At 48.2% G+C, this 14,104-nt stretch overlaps 1 protein-coding gene across 1 annotated transcript; it reads left to right on the top strand.

The window, feature by feature from the left end:
* The first annotated feature begins 1,270 nt into the window (after positions 1-1,270).
* On the top strand, positions 1,271-13,897 carry LOC130297995 (oocyte zinc finger protein XlCOF6.1-like). The gene is made up of 4 exons (XM_056550872.1): positions 1,271-1,428; positions 1,526-1,617; positions 3,051-3,181; positions 12,130-13,897. Exons 2-4 carry the CDS (start codon positions 1,526-1,528, stop codon positions 13,245-13,247), a joined length of 1,341 nt encoding a protein of 446 aa, XP_056406847.1. The 5' UTR covers positions 1,271-1,428; the 3' UTR covers positions 13,248-13,897.
* The last annotated feature ends 207 nt before the right edge of the window (positions 13,898-14,104 follow it).

The raw sequence follows: 14,104 nt of genomic DNA, 5'->3' as shown, positions 1-14,104 counted from the left end.
CTGTACAATCTCCAATAACCCCGCTGCCCCTGTACAACCTCCAATAACCCCGCTGCCCCCTGTACAACCTCCAATAACCCTGCTGCCACTGTACAATCACCAATAACCGCGCTGCCCCCTGTACAATCTCCAATAACCCCGCTGCCCCCTGTACAATCTCCAATAACCCCGCTGCCCCTGTATAATCTCCAATAACCCCGCTGCTCCCTGTACAATCTCCAATAACCCCGCTGCCCCTGTACAATCTCCAATAACCCCGCTGCCCCCGTACAATCTCCAATAACCCCGCTGCCCCCCGTACAATCTCCAATAACCCCGCTGCCCCCGTACAATCTCCAATAACCCCGCTGCCCCCGTACAATCTCCAATAACCCCGCTGCCCCCTGTACAACCTCCAATAACCCCGCTGCCCCCGTACAATCTCCAATAACCCCGCTGCTCCCTGTACAATCTCCAATAACCCTGCTGCCCCCGTACAACCTCCAATAACCCCGCTGCCCCCGTACAACCTCCAATAACCCCGCTGCCCCCTGTACAACCTCCAATAACCCCGCTGCCCCTGTACAACCTCCAATAACCCCGCTGCCCCCTGTACAATCTCCAATAACCCCGCTGCCCCCTGTACAACCTCCAATAACCCTGCTGCCCCCGTACAACCTCCAATAACCCCGCTGCCCCCTGTACAATCTCCAATAACCCCGCTGCCCCTGTACAACCTCCAATAACCCCGCTGCCCCTGTACAATCTCCAATAACCCCGCTGCCCCCTGTACAACCTCCAATAACCCCGCTGCCCCTGTACAACCTCCAATAACCCCGCTGCCCCCGTACAACCTCCAATAACCCCGCTGCCCCCTGTACAACCTCCAATAACCCCGCTGCCCCCGTACAACCTCCAATAACCCCGCTGCCCCCTGTACAACCTCCAATAACCCCGCTGCCCCCGTACAACCTCCAATAACCCCGCTGCCCCCTGTACAACCTCCAATAACCCCGCTGCCCCTGTATTCCCTGTGAACATCTGCCTCCTCACACGTCTCCTCACATACTGTTCCCTCCCCTTGTAGAGGTGGAGCCCCGCCCTCCCCTTGGAGGTCACATGTTTCCTGCCTGCAGTGGAGCTCCAGTCTGCAGCCTACTGCCGAGCTCCATCCTTTTCCTGTCACATGACCATCCTCACAGGTCCTTCAGCCACAATCTCTCCTATCCTGCTGCGCTCCGCCCCCACATGTACTGGTCACATGATTGTGACATCATCACAGGTCCTACACCTCTGGCATCAAGCAGAGCGAGAGCAAGGCCTGGTGCGGCGGTCACAGCTGTTGTGTTGTGTGCGGAGATCTCGGCTCCTCAGACCAAATAGAAGGACACAAGGATCTGTACCAGGACATAGTCATGATGGAGGATCACCGGCCCCTCACATCACAAGGTAAGAAGAGACATATATATATATATCACTCTCACTACCTAGTAACATAGAAATCTATCCAGCACTGATGTATTCATTCCCTGTGTGTTCCCTACAGATGGAGTCATTGATAGAAATCCACCCGAGAGGTGTCCCCGCCCTCTGTATTCCCAGGACTGTCCAGAGGGAAATGTCCCAGAGAAGCATCAGGTAGATGAGGCTGATCCTATATCTCTATAGGGGGGGACAAGGGCTGCACTGTTTTGGGAAAAAATGTTACATTGCGATTACAGGGTTAAATATTGCCATTTCGATATATGAACGGGGCAATCCCCTCCCAAAATTTTTTTTTTTATAAATTCCTGTACCCCCTATTTAATTTCACTATCTGTGCTTAGACTACAAGCCCCAGCATGCCTTATTGTCTACTACAACCCCCCTATATCTGTGCATGAACTACAAGAACCAGTGACTTTAAGGTACAACTATGAGTGGTCGCCAAAAGAGGTGCCTCCAGCTGTTGCAAAACTACAACTCCCAGCATGTTGGACTATACAGTAGTATATAGTATAGGTCAGTGTTTCCCAACCAGGGGTCCCTCCAGCTGTTGCAAAATGACAACTCCCAGCAGGCCCTGCTGGGAGTTGTCGTTTTGCAACAGCTGGAGGTCCATGGTTTGAAGACCACTGCCTTACACGGTCACAGATCCTTGTGGTACATATAATAAAGGCATTACCTGATACATTTAAAGTCGCGGGTCCTTACTAGAGCATGCTGGTTCTTGTAGGGGGTTGTAGTAGACAATATAGTATACTGGGGATAAGTACCCCCATCATCCCCCCAGTCATCTTTTCCTTATAGGGGTACTCCGCTGCTCAGCGTTTGGAACAAACTCTTCCGAACGCTGGAACCAGGAGCTTGTGACGTCATAGCCCCGCCCCTCATGACGTCATGCCCCGCTCCCTCAATGCAAGTCTATGAGAGGGGGCGTGACTGCTGCCACGCCCCCTCCCATAGACTTGCATTGAGAGGGTGGGGTGTGATGTCATCAGGGGGCGGGGACTATGACATCACTAATTCCCGGTTCCAGCGTTCTGAACAGTTTGTTCCAAACGCTGAGCAGCGGAGTACCCCTTTAAGGGGTTAATATAGTGCTGAGATGTGGGGGACCCCGATGCTGACCTGGTCTCGTTCCCCCCCCAAAATTCTGCTGCTCGTTCTCCTCTGAGCGGTCCCGGAGTCTTTATAGACAAGCTGCTGGTTCCAGGACCTTCCTGCTCAACCAATCACTGGCCGAGACAGGACACCGCAGCCTCCTCTGATTGGCTGAGCGGGAAGGTCCTGTTGGCTGCAGAGAGAAGACACGGGGCCACTCGGAGGAGTACGGGATCTGCGGCCGACCTCTGGGGGCCAGCCCCATATTACACACACACAGGGGTTGGGGGGGAGGTCTGACCCCGGACAAACACGGGGGGTGGGATCCGGCGCACAGAATTAAATTACAGGGTACTACAGGTGTTATGCGACCTGTACAATCGCACTAATCACACATGTGTCGCGTTTTGATTTTTGCGAATAATCGTGCCGCCCTCGATGTGAGGATAGATTATGGAGCTGACCTGTTAGATGTTTCCTCCTTGTAGTGAATTGTTCTATATGTCACATCAGGGGGGAGATCTGAATGTCAAAGTGGAGGAAGAAGAAGAGAGGATGAGGGACGATCAACCACATATGGCGGAAGTGAAGGAGGAAATGCCAGGAGGTGTTACCCCAGGTATGTAATAATAATGCCAGGAGGTGTTACCCCAGGTATGTAATAATAATGCCAGGAGGTGTTGTCCCAGGTATGTAATAATAATGCCAGGAGGTGTTGTCCCAGGTATGTAATAATAATGCCAGGAGGTGTTGTCCCAGGTATGTAATAATAATGCCAGGAGGTGTTGTCCCAGGTATGTAATAATAATGCCAGGAGGTGTTGTCCCAGGTATGTAATAATAATGCCAGGAGGTGTTGTCCCAGGTATGTAATAATAATGCCAGGAGGTGTTGTCCCAGGTATGTAATAATAGTGCCAGGAGGTGTTGTCCCAGGTATGTAATAATTTGTGCCAGGAGGTGTTGTCCCAGGTATGTAATAATTTGTGCCAGGAGGTGTTGTCCCAGGTATGTAATAATTTGTGCCAGGAGGTGTTGTCCCAGGTATGTAATAATTTGTGCCAGGAGGTGTTGTCCCAGGTATGTAATAATTTGTGCCAGGAGGTGTTGTCCCAGGTATGTAATAATTTGTGCCAGGAGGTGTTGCCCCAGGTATGTAATAATTTGTGCCAGGAGGTGTTGCCCCAGGTATGTAATAATAATTCCAGGAGGTGTTGTCCCAGGTATGTAATAATTTGTGCCAAGAGGTGTTGCCCCAGGTATGTAATAATAATTCCAGGAGGTGTTGTCCCAGGTATGTAATAATAATGCCAGGAGGTGTTGTCCCAGGTATGTAATAATTTGTGCCAGGAGGTGTTGCCCCAGGTATGTAATAATAATTCCAGGAGGTGTTGTCCCAGTCATGTAATAATAATGCCAGGAGGTGTTGTCCCAGGTATGTAATAATTTGTTCCAGGAGGTGCTGCCCCAGGTATGTAATAATAATTCCAGGAGGTGTTGTCCCAGTTATGTAATAATAATGCCAGGAGGTGTTGTCCCAGGTATGTAATAATTTGTTCCAGGAGGTGCTGCCCCAGGTATGTAATAATTTGTGCCAGGAGGTGTTGTCCCAGGTATGTAATAATAATGCCAGGAAGTGTTGCCCCAGGTATGTAATAATTTGTTCCAGGAGGTGTTGTCCCAGGTATGTAATAATAATTCCAGGAGGTGTTGCCCCAGGTATGTAATAATGGATTTACAGAGGGAACTCGGAGGTTTCTTCATTACTGTAAGGGGTACGGGACAGGCTTGTAAAATCCCTCCAGCACTTGAGGGGTCAGTAACTTGGTGTTTTACCCTTTTCTCTTTAGACCAGAATGACATAAGTCGAATTTGTGAACAAGCGTGAAAGCGTGCGTATTCCCTTCCGTCCTAACCGGGGGCACAGGTGGGGGATTTATCCCCGTGGAACTGGTTAGGACAGGTGGAAATTTTATTGACTACCTCAAAGTAATAATAAATAGACCCTCCCACCTCCCCCATATAAAGATGTTAGATCCCAGACCCCCTTGTGTTAGGATCGGCGGTGGTCCCCTGGACAGTGGTAGGATCGGCGGTGGTCCCCTGGACAGTGGTAGGATCGGCGGTGGTCCCCTGGACAGTGGTAGGATCGGCGGTGGTCCCCTGGACAGTGGTAGGATCGGCGGTGGTCCCCTGGACAGTGGTAGGATCGGCGGTGGTCCCCTGGACAGTGGTAGGATCGGCGGTGGTCCCCTGGACAGTGGTAGGATCGGCGGTGGTCCCCTGGACAGTGGTAGGATCGGCGGTGGTCCCCTGGACAGTGGTAGGATCGGCGGTGGTCCCCTGGACAGTGGTAGGATCGGCGGTGGTCCCCTGGACAGTGGTAGGATCGGCGGTGGTCCCCTGGACAGTGGTAGGATCGGCGGTGGTCCCCTGGACAGTGGTAGGATCGGCGGTGGTCCCCTGGACAGTGGTAGGATCGGCGGTGGTCCCCTGGACAGTGGTAGGATCGGCGGTGGTCCCCTGGACAGTGGTAGGATCGGCGGTGGTCCCCTGGACAGTGGTAGGATCGGCGGTGGTCCCCTGGACAGTGGTAGGATCGGCGGTGGTCCCCTGGACAGTGGTAGGAACGGCGGTGGTCCCCTGGACAGTGGTAGGATCGGCGGTGGTCCCCTGGACAGTGGTAGGATCGGCGGTGGTCCCCTGGACAGTGGTAGGATCGGCGGTGGTCCCCTGGACAGTGGTAGGATCGGCGGTGGTCCCCTGGACAGTGGTAGGATCGGCGGTGGTCCCCTGGACAGTGGTAGGATCGGCGGTGGTCCCCTGGACAGTGGTAGGATCGGCGGTGGTCCCCTGGACAGTGGTAGGATCGGCGGTGGTCCCCTGGACAGTGGTAGGATCGGCGGTGGTCCCCTGGACAGTGGTAGGATCGGCGGTGGTCCCCTGGACAGCGCCATGAGTGTCTGGTATCATTACCGGATGATTATCAATATTCCCGTTGCCCGTCCGGTCATGCGAGAGGTCAAGCCCAGCAAGAGTCGACCATGCGTGATTTGGTCGTCTGGGTGAAGGACTTCGTTTCATCTAACATGAATACCATGAGGGGCCTCCACTGAGGAGCTGAAGCAGCTGGTGACCATCTTTTTCACTGAGGTCTATGGAGGTGTCAGGGAAGCTCCTCGGGAAGATTCCCAATCTTCAGAAGAAGAGGATAAATTCCAATGTCCCCCCCCCCCCCCAAAAAGAAACAGTGGCTGCTTAGGTCAATTAGGTCGGGGGACCGTGATGCTGACGGGGGTTAAGCCTCTACAGGGCCAAGGGCTTTTAAAGCAGATGATTCCCTCCTATCTTTAATGAAGACTGAGTGGAAGAAGCCGGAGAAAGTTCTCGTTATAACCAAATGGTTTAAGATCATGTTTCCTATGCAGGAGGACCAAGTGTCTTCCTGAGGACCGGTTCCTAAGGTGGATTTGGCCATCTCAAAGCTGTCCAAACAGACCATGGTACCATCTGATGATGTTTCTAGTCTTCAAGATCCGAAGGACCGCAAGCCTGACTGCGCCTTTAGGCGGCTTATTCTAGTGCCTCAGCTTCTGCTTTGGTGGCTATTAGGGAAGTAGATTCTCTCAGATTCAGTCGGACCTAGGCCAAGGGATTCTAGAGATGACATCTTAACCGGTAGCGTAGCGATTTACTTTCTTTGTGATGCCGCCCCCCAGCAATTGAAGCTTGCTGCTAAATTTATGGCTCTCTCCTCTGTGGGCTGGCCGTCTCCCTTTGTGGCTCAAACCTTGGAGATCTGATACATCCTCCAAGAATACTTTGTGTGATGTCCTATGAGCCTGGCATTGTTTGGGACCGAACTTGACCGCATAATGGAGGGGCTGTCCGATAGGAAAGGGAAGTATCTTCCTCAGCAGCCCTTTTGCAGTTGAGGCAGGTGGTATGGGAACAGATCTGATTCCCAAGCTAGAACCTAGAAAGATTGGGGCCCATAAAAGGGGCACTAGGCGCTTCAAGGGTTCCAAAGTTCTTGGCGCTCTGACTACGGCCTCTCCAGGGCTTTTGGACTATGGCCAGTGTTCCCATTCTGTCTCAACTCCTCTCTCCTTCCATTCCTGTGGGTGGTCTCCTTTAGCATTTTTTGACTTCCTGAGAAGCTCACATTCAGGACCCTTGGGTCCTTCGGGTTGTCTCGGAAGGTTACAGGGTGGAGTTGGACAGTGTTCCTCCAGACAAATTTGTCAAGACCAGACTTTTACCTCCCAACAAGCAAAGAGTTTTGGAAGCCTATATTCTAGAGTATCTCCAAAAAGATGCCTTGGAAAAGTTTCGCTTTTGGGAGCCGGGGACGGGCATCTATTCTCCGGTGTTTCCCAAAGTTACTGGGGACTGGAGAATGATCATAGACCTAAGGTTCTTCAACCAGTCTATCGGACGCAAAGGTTTCCGGATGGAAACCATTCAGTCTGTCACAAATCTTCTAATTCCAGGGGACTTCCTGGCAACCTTGGACCTCAAGGATACTTATCTTCATATTCCCATCCATCCTGGGTCCAGAAGATTCTTAAGCATCGCTATTCAAGTTCAGGGAGTTCTAAAGCAAGTTTGTTGCCCTTCTGTTTGGAATTTTTTGGCCCCACAAACATTTCCCACGGTGGTAGTGGGACATGGGTGTATCCTTCCTCCTTCAGATAGGTTGGATAATCAATTAGAACAAGTCCAATCTCCAACCAGCCACCTCAGTGAGATTTCTGGGGTCCCTAATAGACTCTGTAGCCATGACTATTCATCTAACTCCCGAAAGGAAGCTGCGAGTTCAGGAGACAGCCCAATCTCTTAGGGGGAGATTTATCAAAACCTGTCCAGAGGAAAAGTTGCCCAGTTGCCCATAGCAACCAATCAGATCACTTCTTTCATTTTTAACAAGGCCTCTGCAAAATGAAAGAAGCCATCTGATTGGTTGCTATGGGCAACTGGGCAACTTTTCCTTTGCACAGGTTTTGATAAATCTCCCCCTTAGTTCCCAGGAGGGTAACCCTTTGTTATCTAATGAGAATGTTGGGACTAATGTCTGCAACCACGGAGGCGGTTCATTGGGCATTATGGCACCTATGTCCGCTTCAGTCGGAGGTATTAGCCAAGTGGATCACAGTCCGGAGGGACTTAATTCCGTGCATTCCCTGTCTCATCCAGTCTGGTCCTCTCCGAGATGGTGGATTCCTCTCAAGTACGGCACGTCCTTGATCCAACCAGTTTGGATCATACTTACCACAGACGAATCCCTTGTAGGCTGGGGAGCGCATTTATTGGACAAAACAGTACAGGGGACCTGGTCATCTCAGGAGAAGATGTTATCCTCAAATCTCCTAGAGATCAGGGCCATCAGATTGGCTCTGTTCCATTTTGCGCCTTATATTCAAGGGAAGGCGGTAAGAATTCAATCAGACAGCACGACGGCTGTTCTATATATCAACAAACAGGGAGGCACAAGGTCCCAAAGTCTCCTGGGAGAGAGGTGTGATTCTGGATTGGGCAGATGAACCTCGTCCGTTGACATCCGGGTAACTTACAATGTAATAGCAGATCGCCCGAGCAGAGGTCTTCCTATCAGAGAGTGATCTCTTCATCCAGACATCTTCAAGGAGATCACGCTCAGGTGGGGTATGCCAGAGATTGATCTCATGGCAACAAGGTTCAGCGTCAAGGTGGAGAGATTCTTCTCCCTTTTATAGGGAGGACAATCCTGTGGCGGTAGATGCTCTATCAATCCCTTGGAGGTTCAGGCTGGCCTATATCTTCCCTCCTATTTCCTTGATTCCGAGGATATTGATGAAAATCGGGCAGGACCAAGCATCAGTCATCGCCATTATTCCATATTGGCCCAAAAGAGCTTGGTTCACCCAACCTCATTCAGATGAGTCGGGGGTCAATTTTGGAGGCTTTCCCCAGAGCAAGAACTAGTGTCCGGGGACACTCACAGCTGCTCAAACCTACAGATGTTCAACGGCCTGGAGGTTGATCAGTCCCTTCCAAATGTAGAAGGGCTTTCGGGGGCCGTCTTGAGAACCCTATCGCACTCCAGATCTGAGGCCATGTCAAGATCCTATAAAAGAATATGGAATATATTCTCATCCTGGTGTTGGCTACGCCAACTGTCTTCCAAGAATCCTTCGATTTCTGCAGTTCTTCAGTTTTTTTCAAGACGGATTAGACAAAGGATTATCTCCTTCTACTTTTAAGAGTGCAAGTGTCTGCCATCTCAGCTGTTCTCAATAGGTCTTTTTCTCAAGATCCCCTGGTTAGAAGATTCCTGAAAGGAACTTCTAGAATTAAACTTACAATCATCCGACCTATCCCTGCTTGGGATTTATCAGTCATGCTCAGGGGGTGATCATCTCCTCCCTTCAAGCCTTTGGAGGAGGTGGATCTTAAATATCTCACCTACCTTTTTATTGGCCATCACCTCTGCAAAACAAGTCAGCTTTTGAGCCTTATATGCAGTTCCTCCCGGACAGGGTTCTTAAGTTTTTGCCTACTTTTATTCCTAAAGTGACAATTTTACTATTATCAACCAGGTTATTTATCTTCCTGTGTTGGCTCCTCTCCCCTCCTCGGAAGATAGAGGCCTTCGTACCCTCGACCTCTCGAGATGTCTCAGGATTTACCTGGATCAATCCAAGGAATTCCGTAAGGATCAAAACCTTCTTCCAAACCAACTATCAGTTGCTGGATTAAGGAAGCTATTCGGGAGTCCTATGTTACTCAGGGTCTGGAGTCCCCTGAATTTGTTAAAGCCCCCTCTACTAGAGCGGTAGCTACTTGTTTTGCAGAGAGAAGCGCGATTCCTTTGGAACTCATCTGTAAGTCAGTTTCTTGGAGTTCTCACTCCAACTTTATCTCACACTATAGAGTGGATTTTAGAATAGCTATTCCTCATTTTTATCCTCCGCCAGGCATGAGTGCCCTCCCATGGGGGTATCTGCTTGCTAAATCCCCATATATGCCATTGGTTAGGACGTAAGGGAATCTCTAGTTTCTAACGATAATTTGTTTTTCCTTAGTCCTAACAGTGGCACAACAATCCCTCCTTTTTTATTTTTGTTTGTTTTCTTGCTTGCTATTACACAAGGGGGGGGGCTGATTTCTGCCCTCCTTATATGGGGGAGGGAGTCTATATATTATTACTTTGAGATTGTCAATAAAATTTCCACCGGTCCTAACCAGTTCCAAGGGGGCAAAATACCCCATATGTGCCACTGTTAGGACTAAGGGAAAACAAATAATCATTAGAAATTAACGAATCTCTGCTCGTCAGAAAAGGAGATATTGAGCTCTGTTTTCTGTGGAGTAATGGAGGGGTAGACTGGTCTAGAGGAGATTGGAGTAGTGAGTAGACAAGAAAGAGACTGCGTCTATGGGGTCCTGTACTCAAACATGGTCTCTCGACAGAGGTGAGGTCTTGTGCATGAATGTTAGCAGAGGGGGTTGGGAGGTCAAGAAGCGGCACAACTGCAACACTCCAGGGGCCCAACCAGGCGGGTTCAGTGACAGATGCCAGCGGGTTAGGCTGGGTTCACATCACGTTTTTGCCATACTGTTTTCAATCCGTTTTTCTAAAGAAAACCGTATGGCAAAAAAACCAGATGGAACAGTATGGAAAAAAGTAAACTGTATGCGTTTTTAAACAGTATACTGTTTTTAAAAGTGCATATAGTTCCATCAGTTTTTATAGAAAAAAAACCCCATACGTTTTTGAAAATGTTGTCCATTTTTAATGGGAGGGGTCTTGGGTGGGGACTTTAGGATTCAAATGCGCACGTGCAAAGTAAAAACTTATACGTATTTCCCGTATGGAACCGTATACATGTGCGTTTCCCATTGACGTCCATGTTAAAAGTAAACGTATGCGGTTGCAGTACGGTTTTTAAAGCGGAGACAAAATCGTGGTCAACCACAGTTTTGACTCCGGTTTAAAAACCGTACTGCAACCGCATATGTACAAGGTTGAGGAGGGTTATAGTCAGCAGATGATTCAGGTAGGCAGCAGATAAAAAGTGCTGTTGGGGTATGGGTAGGCATTGGTGAGCAGACGCCATTCACCCAGAATCTAGTGGAGGGGGAACTATCAAGAGCAAATTGTCAATCAGGTATAAAGGGGTACTCCTGCGAAAAACTCCCCCCAACCCCCCCTCTCAAATCAACTGGTGCCAACAAGTTAAACAGATTTGTAAATTACTTCTATATAAAAATCTTAATCCTTCCAGTACTTATCAGCTGCTGTATAATACAGAGGAAGTTGTGTAGTTCTTTTCTGTCTGACTAAAGTGCTCTCTGCTGACACCTCTGTCCAGAGCAGGATAGGTTTGCTATGGGAATTTGCTCCTGTTCTGGACAGTTCCTAAAATGGACACAGGTGTCAGCAGAGAGCACTGTGGTCAGACTGGAAAGAACTACACAACTTCCTGTGGATCATACAGCAGTTAAGTACTGTAAGGGTTAAGATTTTTTAATAGAAGTAATTTACAAATCTGTTTTGACTTTCTTTCACCAGTTGATTTAAAAGTTTTTCACAGGAGTACCCTTTTAAACATGGACAAGTCAATGCCATGCCATTTTTGGGGTATGAGAATGAAAAGTATCTGGTGTACCAGTGGAGTACCCCTTTAAGACTATCTCTATCAGATTATGAAGACCAGACGAGCAGATTAACCCCCATTCACGTGAATTGAGGGGCTGGTAGTCCGATTAGACGGGTCAATGGCATAAAGAGAGGCGTAAAAAGATGGTGACCATTTCATGATACAGAACACAGTCTAGGTCTATGACTCCAGCCTGAGATATAAACTTTGTCTCGTGGTACATCACGGAGGGGGTCCCAGAGGTTGGACACCCCACGATCTCCGAAATGGGAGCACGTCGTCTACCGGTAGAAAGCACACGCTCCATTAATTTTCATATTATTTCCCATAGAAATGAATAAAGTGCGTTCTGTCTTCTGCACGTGCTCTTCACCGAGAGCCAGGGTCCTGTTCTGGAGATCGCGGGGTGGGGGGTCCCAGCGGTTGGACCCCCTGCGATCAGCTACTTATCCCCTATCTTGAGGATAGGGGATAGGTTCATTTTGGCTGGGGTTCTTCTATTTAAAGGGGTACTCCAAAGGATAAGGAGATAAAATGTCAGATCACAGGGGTCCCTGCAATCTCTGCTGCGGTACCCCTGTCATTCGGTGCACAGAGTGGACTCTGCTCCGTGCCCGATGACTGGCAGTGTAGGCCGCCACACCCCCTCCATTTATGTCTATGGAAGGAGGCAAGATCTACTAGCCATCACACCCCCTCCTATAGACATGAATGGAGGGGGTGTGGTGTGACTTCACGAATGCGGAAGATGCAAGCTTCCGTGTTCTGGACTCCGCCACTGCTGGCCCGGAGATCGTCGGGGTACCGTAATCTCTGGGCCGGCAGCGGCAGAGACCGGAACACGGAAGCTTGCAGCTTCCACATAAATGTAACTTCTTTTTTTTTACTTTGTGGTTTGAAACAAAAGTCTTGTCATCCATTTTACAGAAAATCCCGTAAAGGATTCTGAAGAAAACATGTCCTCCCCGAAAGATAAAGGAGAAGAAGAAGAAGAAGACGACCTCAAGCAGCACTCCTCTGGAGAAGAAGTTACCCCTAAGGTGCATCCAAGACGTCACAGGAAGAAACGATCATTTTATAACGCCTTTAATTATAGGGAACCCAATTACGTGGAACCTAGTTATGAGGAACTTTCTCCTGAACCACCGCAGGCTGTATCCGCAAGTACAGACGAGAAAGAGGGGGAAGAATTCGATGTGGTGAATGTGGAAAAGCATTATACGAGAAGATCGTCTCGTTTTGCGCACAATAAAATCCACTTAGGAAAGAAGAAATACACGATAATATGTTCTGAATGTGGGGAATGTTTTTCATACAATTCAGAGCTGATTAAACACGAGAGAATTCACTCCGGAGAGAAGCCGTATCCATGTTTAGAATGTGGGAAATGTTTTACCCACAAGTCAAGTCTTGTCATACATGAGAGACGACATTCAGGAGAGAGGCCATATACGTGTTTGGAATGTGGGAAATGTTTTACCCAAAAGTCTGATCTCGATAGACATGACAAAACTCACACTGGAACAAAGCCGTATTCATGTCTAGAATGTGGGAAAAGCTTTGCACAAAAGTCAGATCTTGTTAGACATGGGAGGAGTCACACAGGAGAGAAGCCGTACTCCTGTTTAGAATGTGGTAGGTGGTTTACATATAAATCAGATCTTGTTAAACATGAGGCTGGTCACACTGGAGAGAAGCCATTTTCATGTTCAGAATGTGGGAAATGTTTTCCCCATAAATCACGTCTAGTTAGACATCAGAAATGCCACACAGGAGTAAGGAGACCGTATGCATGCACACAGTGTGAGAAAAGGTTTAAAACTGAAGTCAAACTAAAGAATCACGAGAGAATCCACACAGGGGAGAAGCCACATGCCTGTCCACAATGTGGAAAATGTTTTTCGAAGAGATCCCATCTAGTGATACATGAGAGAATTCACACAGGAGAGAAGCCGTATTCATGTTCACACTGTGAGAAATGTTTTGTAACTAAAGACAAATTGAAGAATCACTTGAAAACTCACATAGGAAAGAAGCAGCACTGATGTTCTGCATGTGGTAAATGTTTTTCATGGAAATCAGATTTTTACTTATCACTTAGAGAAGAAACCCCATCCCCATTACTATACCTGATGGGCCTGAATTGTGGCAGAACATACACCAGAATAATGTTGTGTGGAATTAAATACAAATGTATTCTCTTTGTGCCCAAAAAATAGTCACATGCCCCACATGTGACTCCCTTCATTTAAATACACCAAAAGGGGCGTGGCAATGATTTGTCTATATTCATGCCACATTTACCAAGTGAGCGCACCATTTATTGACACATAAAATTTGTCAGAAGCAAAAAAAACAACATGGAATTGGTGTAAAAGTTGTCTATAGGTGCATCCGGGGCCGAATCCTGTTTATAGTTATCATTTAGTAATGAATACAGTCTGTAGTGTCTGTTATTAGTGTAGCGTAGATTTACTCTATTTTTCTTGTCGGCTTTGCTTGAATTCACGTAAATATATATTTGGCTTTTTTCGACATTTTTAACCCACTTGTGCGGTTCTAATACATTTTGTCATTATATTTTGGCTTATTTTAATCTTATCCTGTTTCTTATTTGTTGGACTTTATATATAAAAAAAAAAAGTTGTATCTGTACACATCCTAAAGCTGTAATAAAACTTCTATTATAACGTTATATATACTGAGTACGCCGGTTTGTCCAGTCTTTCTACCTAAACCTTGTAGAAGAGGAAAAGCAACAACGATGCACTCGTCCTCATATCCCGTCCGCACATCCTGTGCTCATATTTCAACCTCATCCCGTTTCGTCCCGTCCTCACGTTTCGTCCCGTCCTCATGTCTCATCCCATTCTCATGTCTCGTCTCGTCCTGGAATCCTTGG

This window comes from Hyla sarda (assembly GCF_029499605.1).
Source record: "Hyla sarda isolate aHylSar1 chromosome 1 unlocalized genomic scaffold, aHylSar1.hap1 SUPER_1_unloc_14, whole genome shotgun sequence".
Classification (NCBI taxonomy): Eukaryota; Metazoa; Chordata; class Amphibia; order Anura; family Hylidae; genus Hyla; species Hyla sarda.
Note: the sequence above shows the minus strand (reverse complement) of the source record. Positions and strands in the feature narration are given on the sequence as shown.

Coding starts and splice junctions, on each gene's coding strand:
- LOC130297995 (XM_056550872.1), top strand. CDS start 1,526: ATGGAGTCATTGATAGAAATCCACCCGAGAGGTGTCCCCGCCCTCTGT. Junction 1,618..3,050: donor ATGTCCCAGAGAAGCATCAG/GTAGATGAGGCT, acceptor TCCTCCTTGTAG/TGAATTGTTCTATATGTCAC. Junction 3,182..12,129: donor GCCAGGAGGTGTTACCCCAG/GTATGTAATAAT, acceptor TCCATTTTACAG/AAAATCCCGTAAAGGATTCT.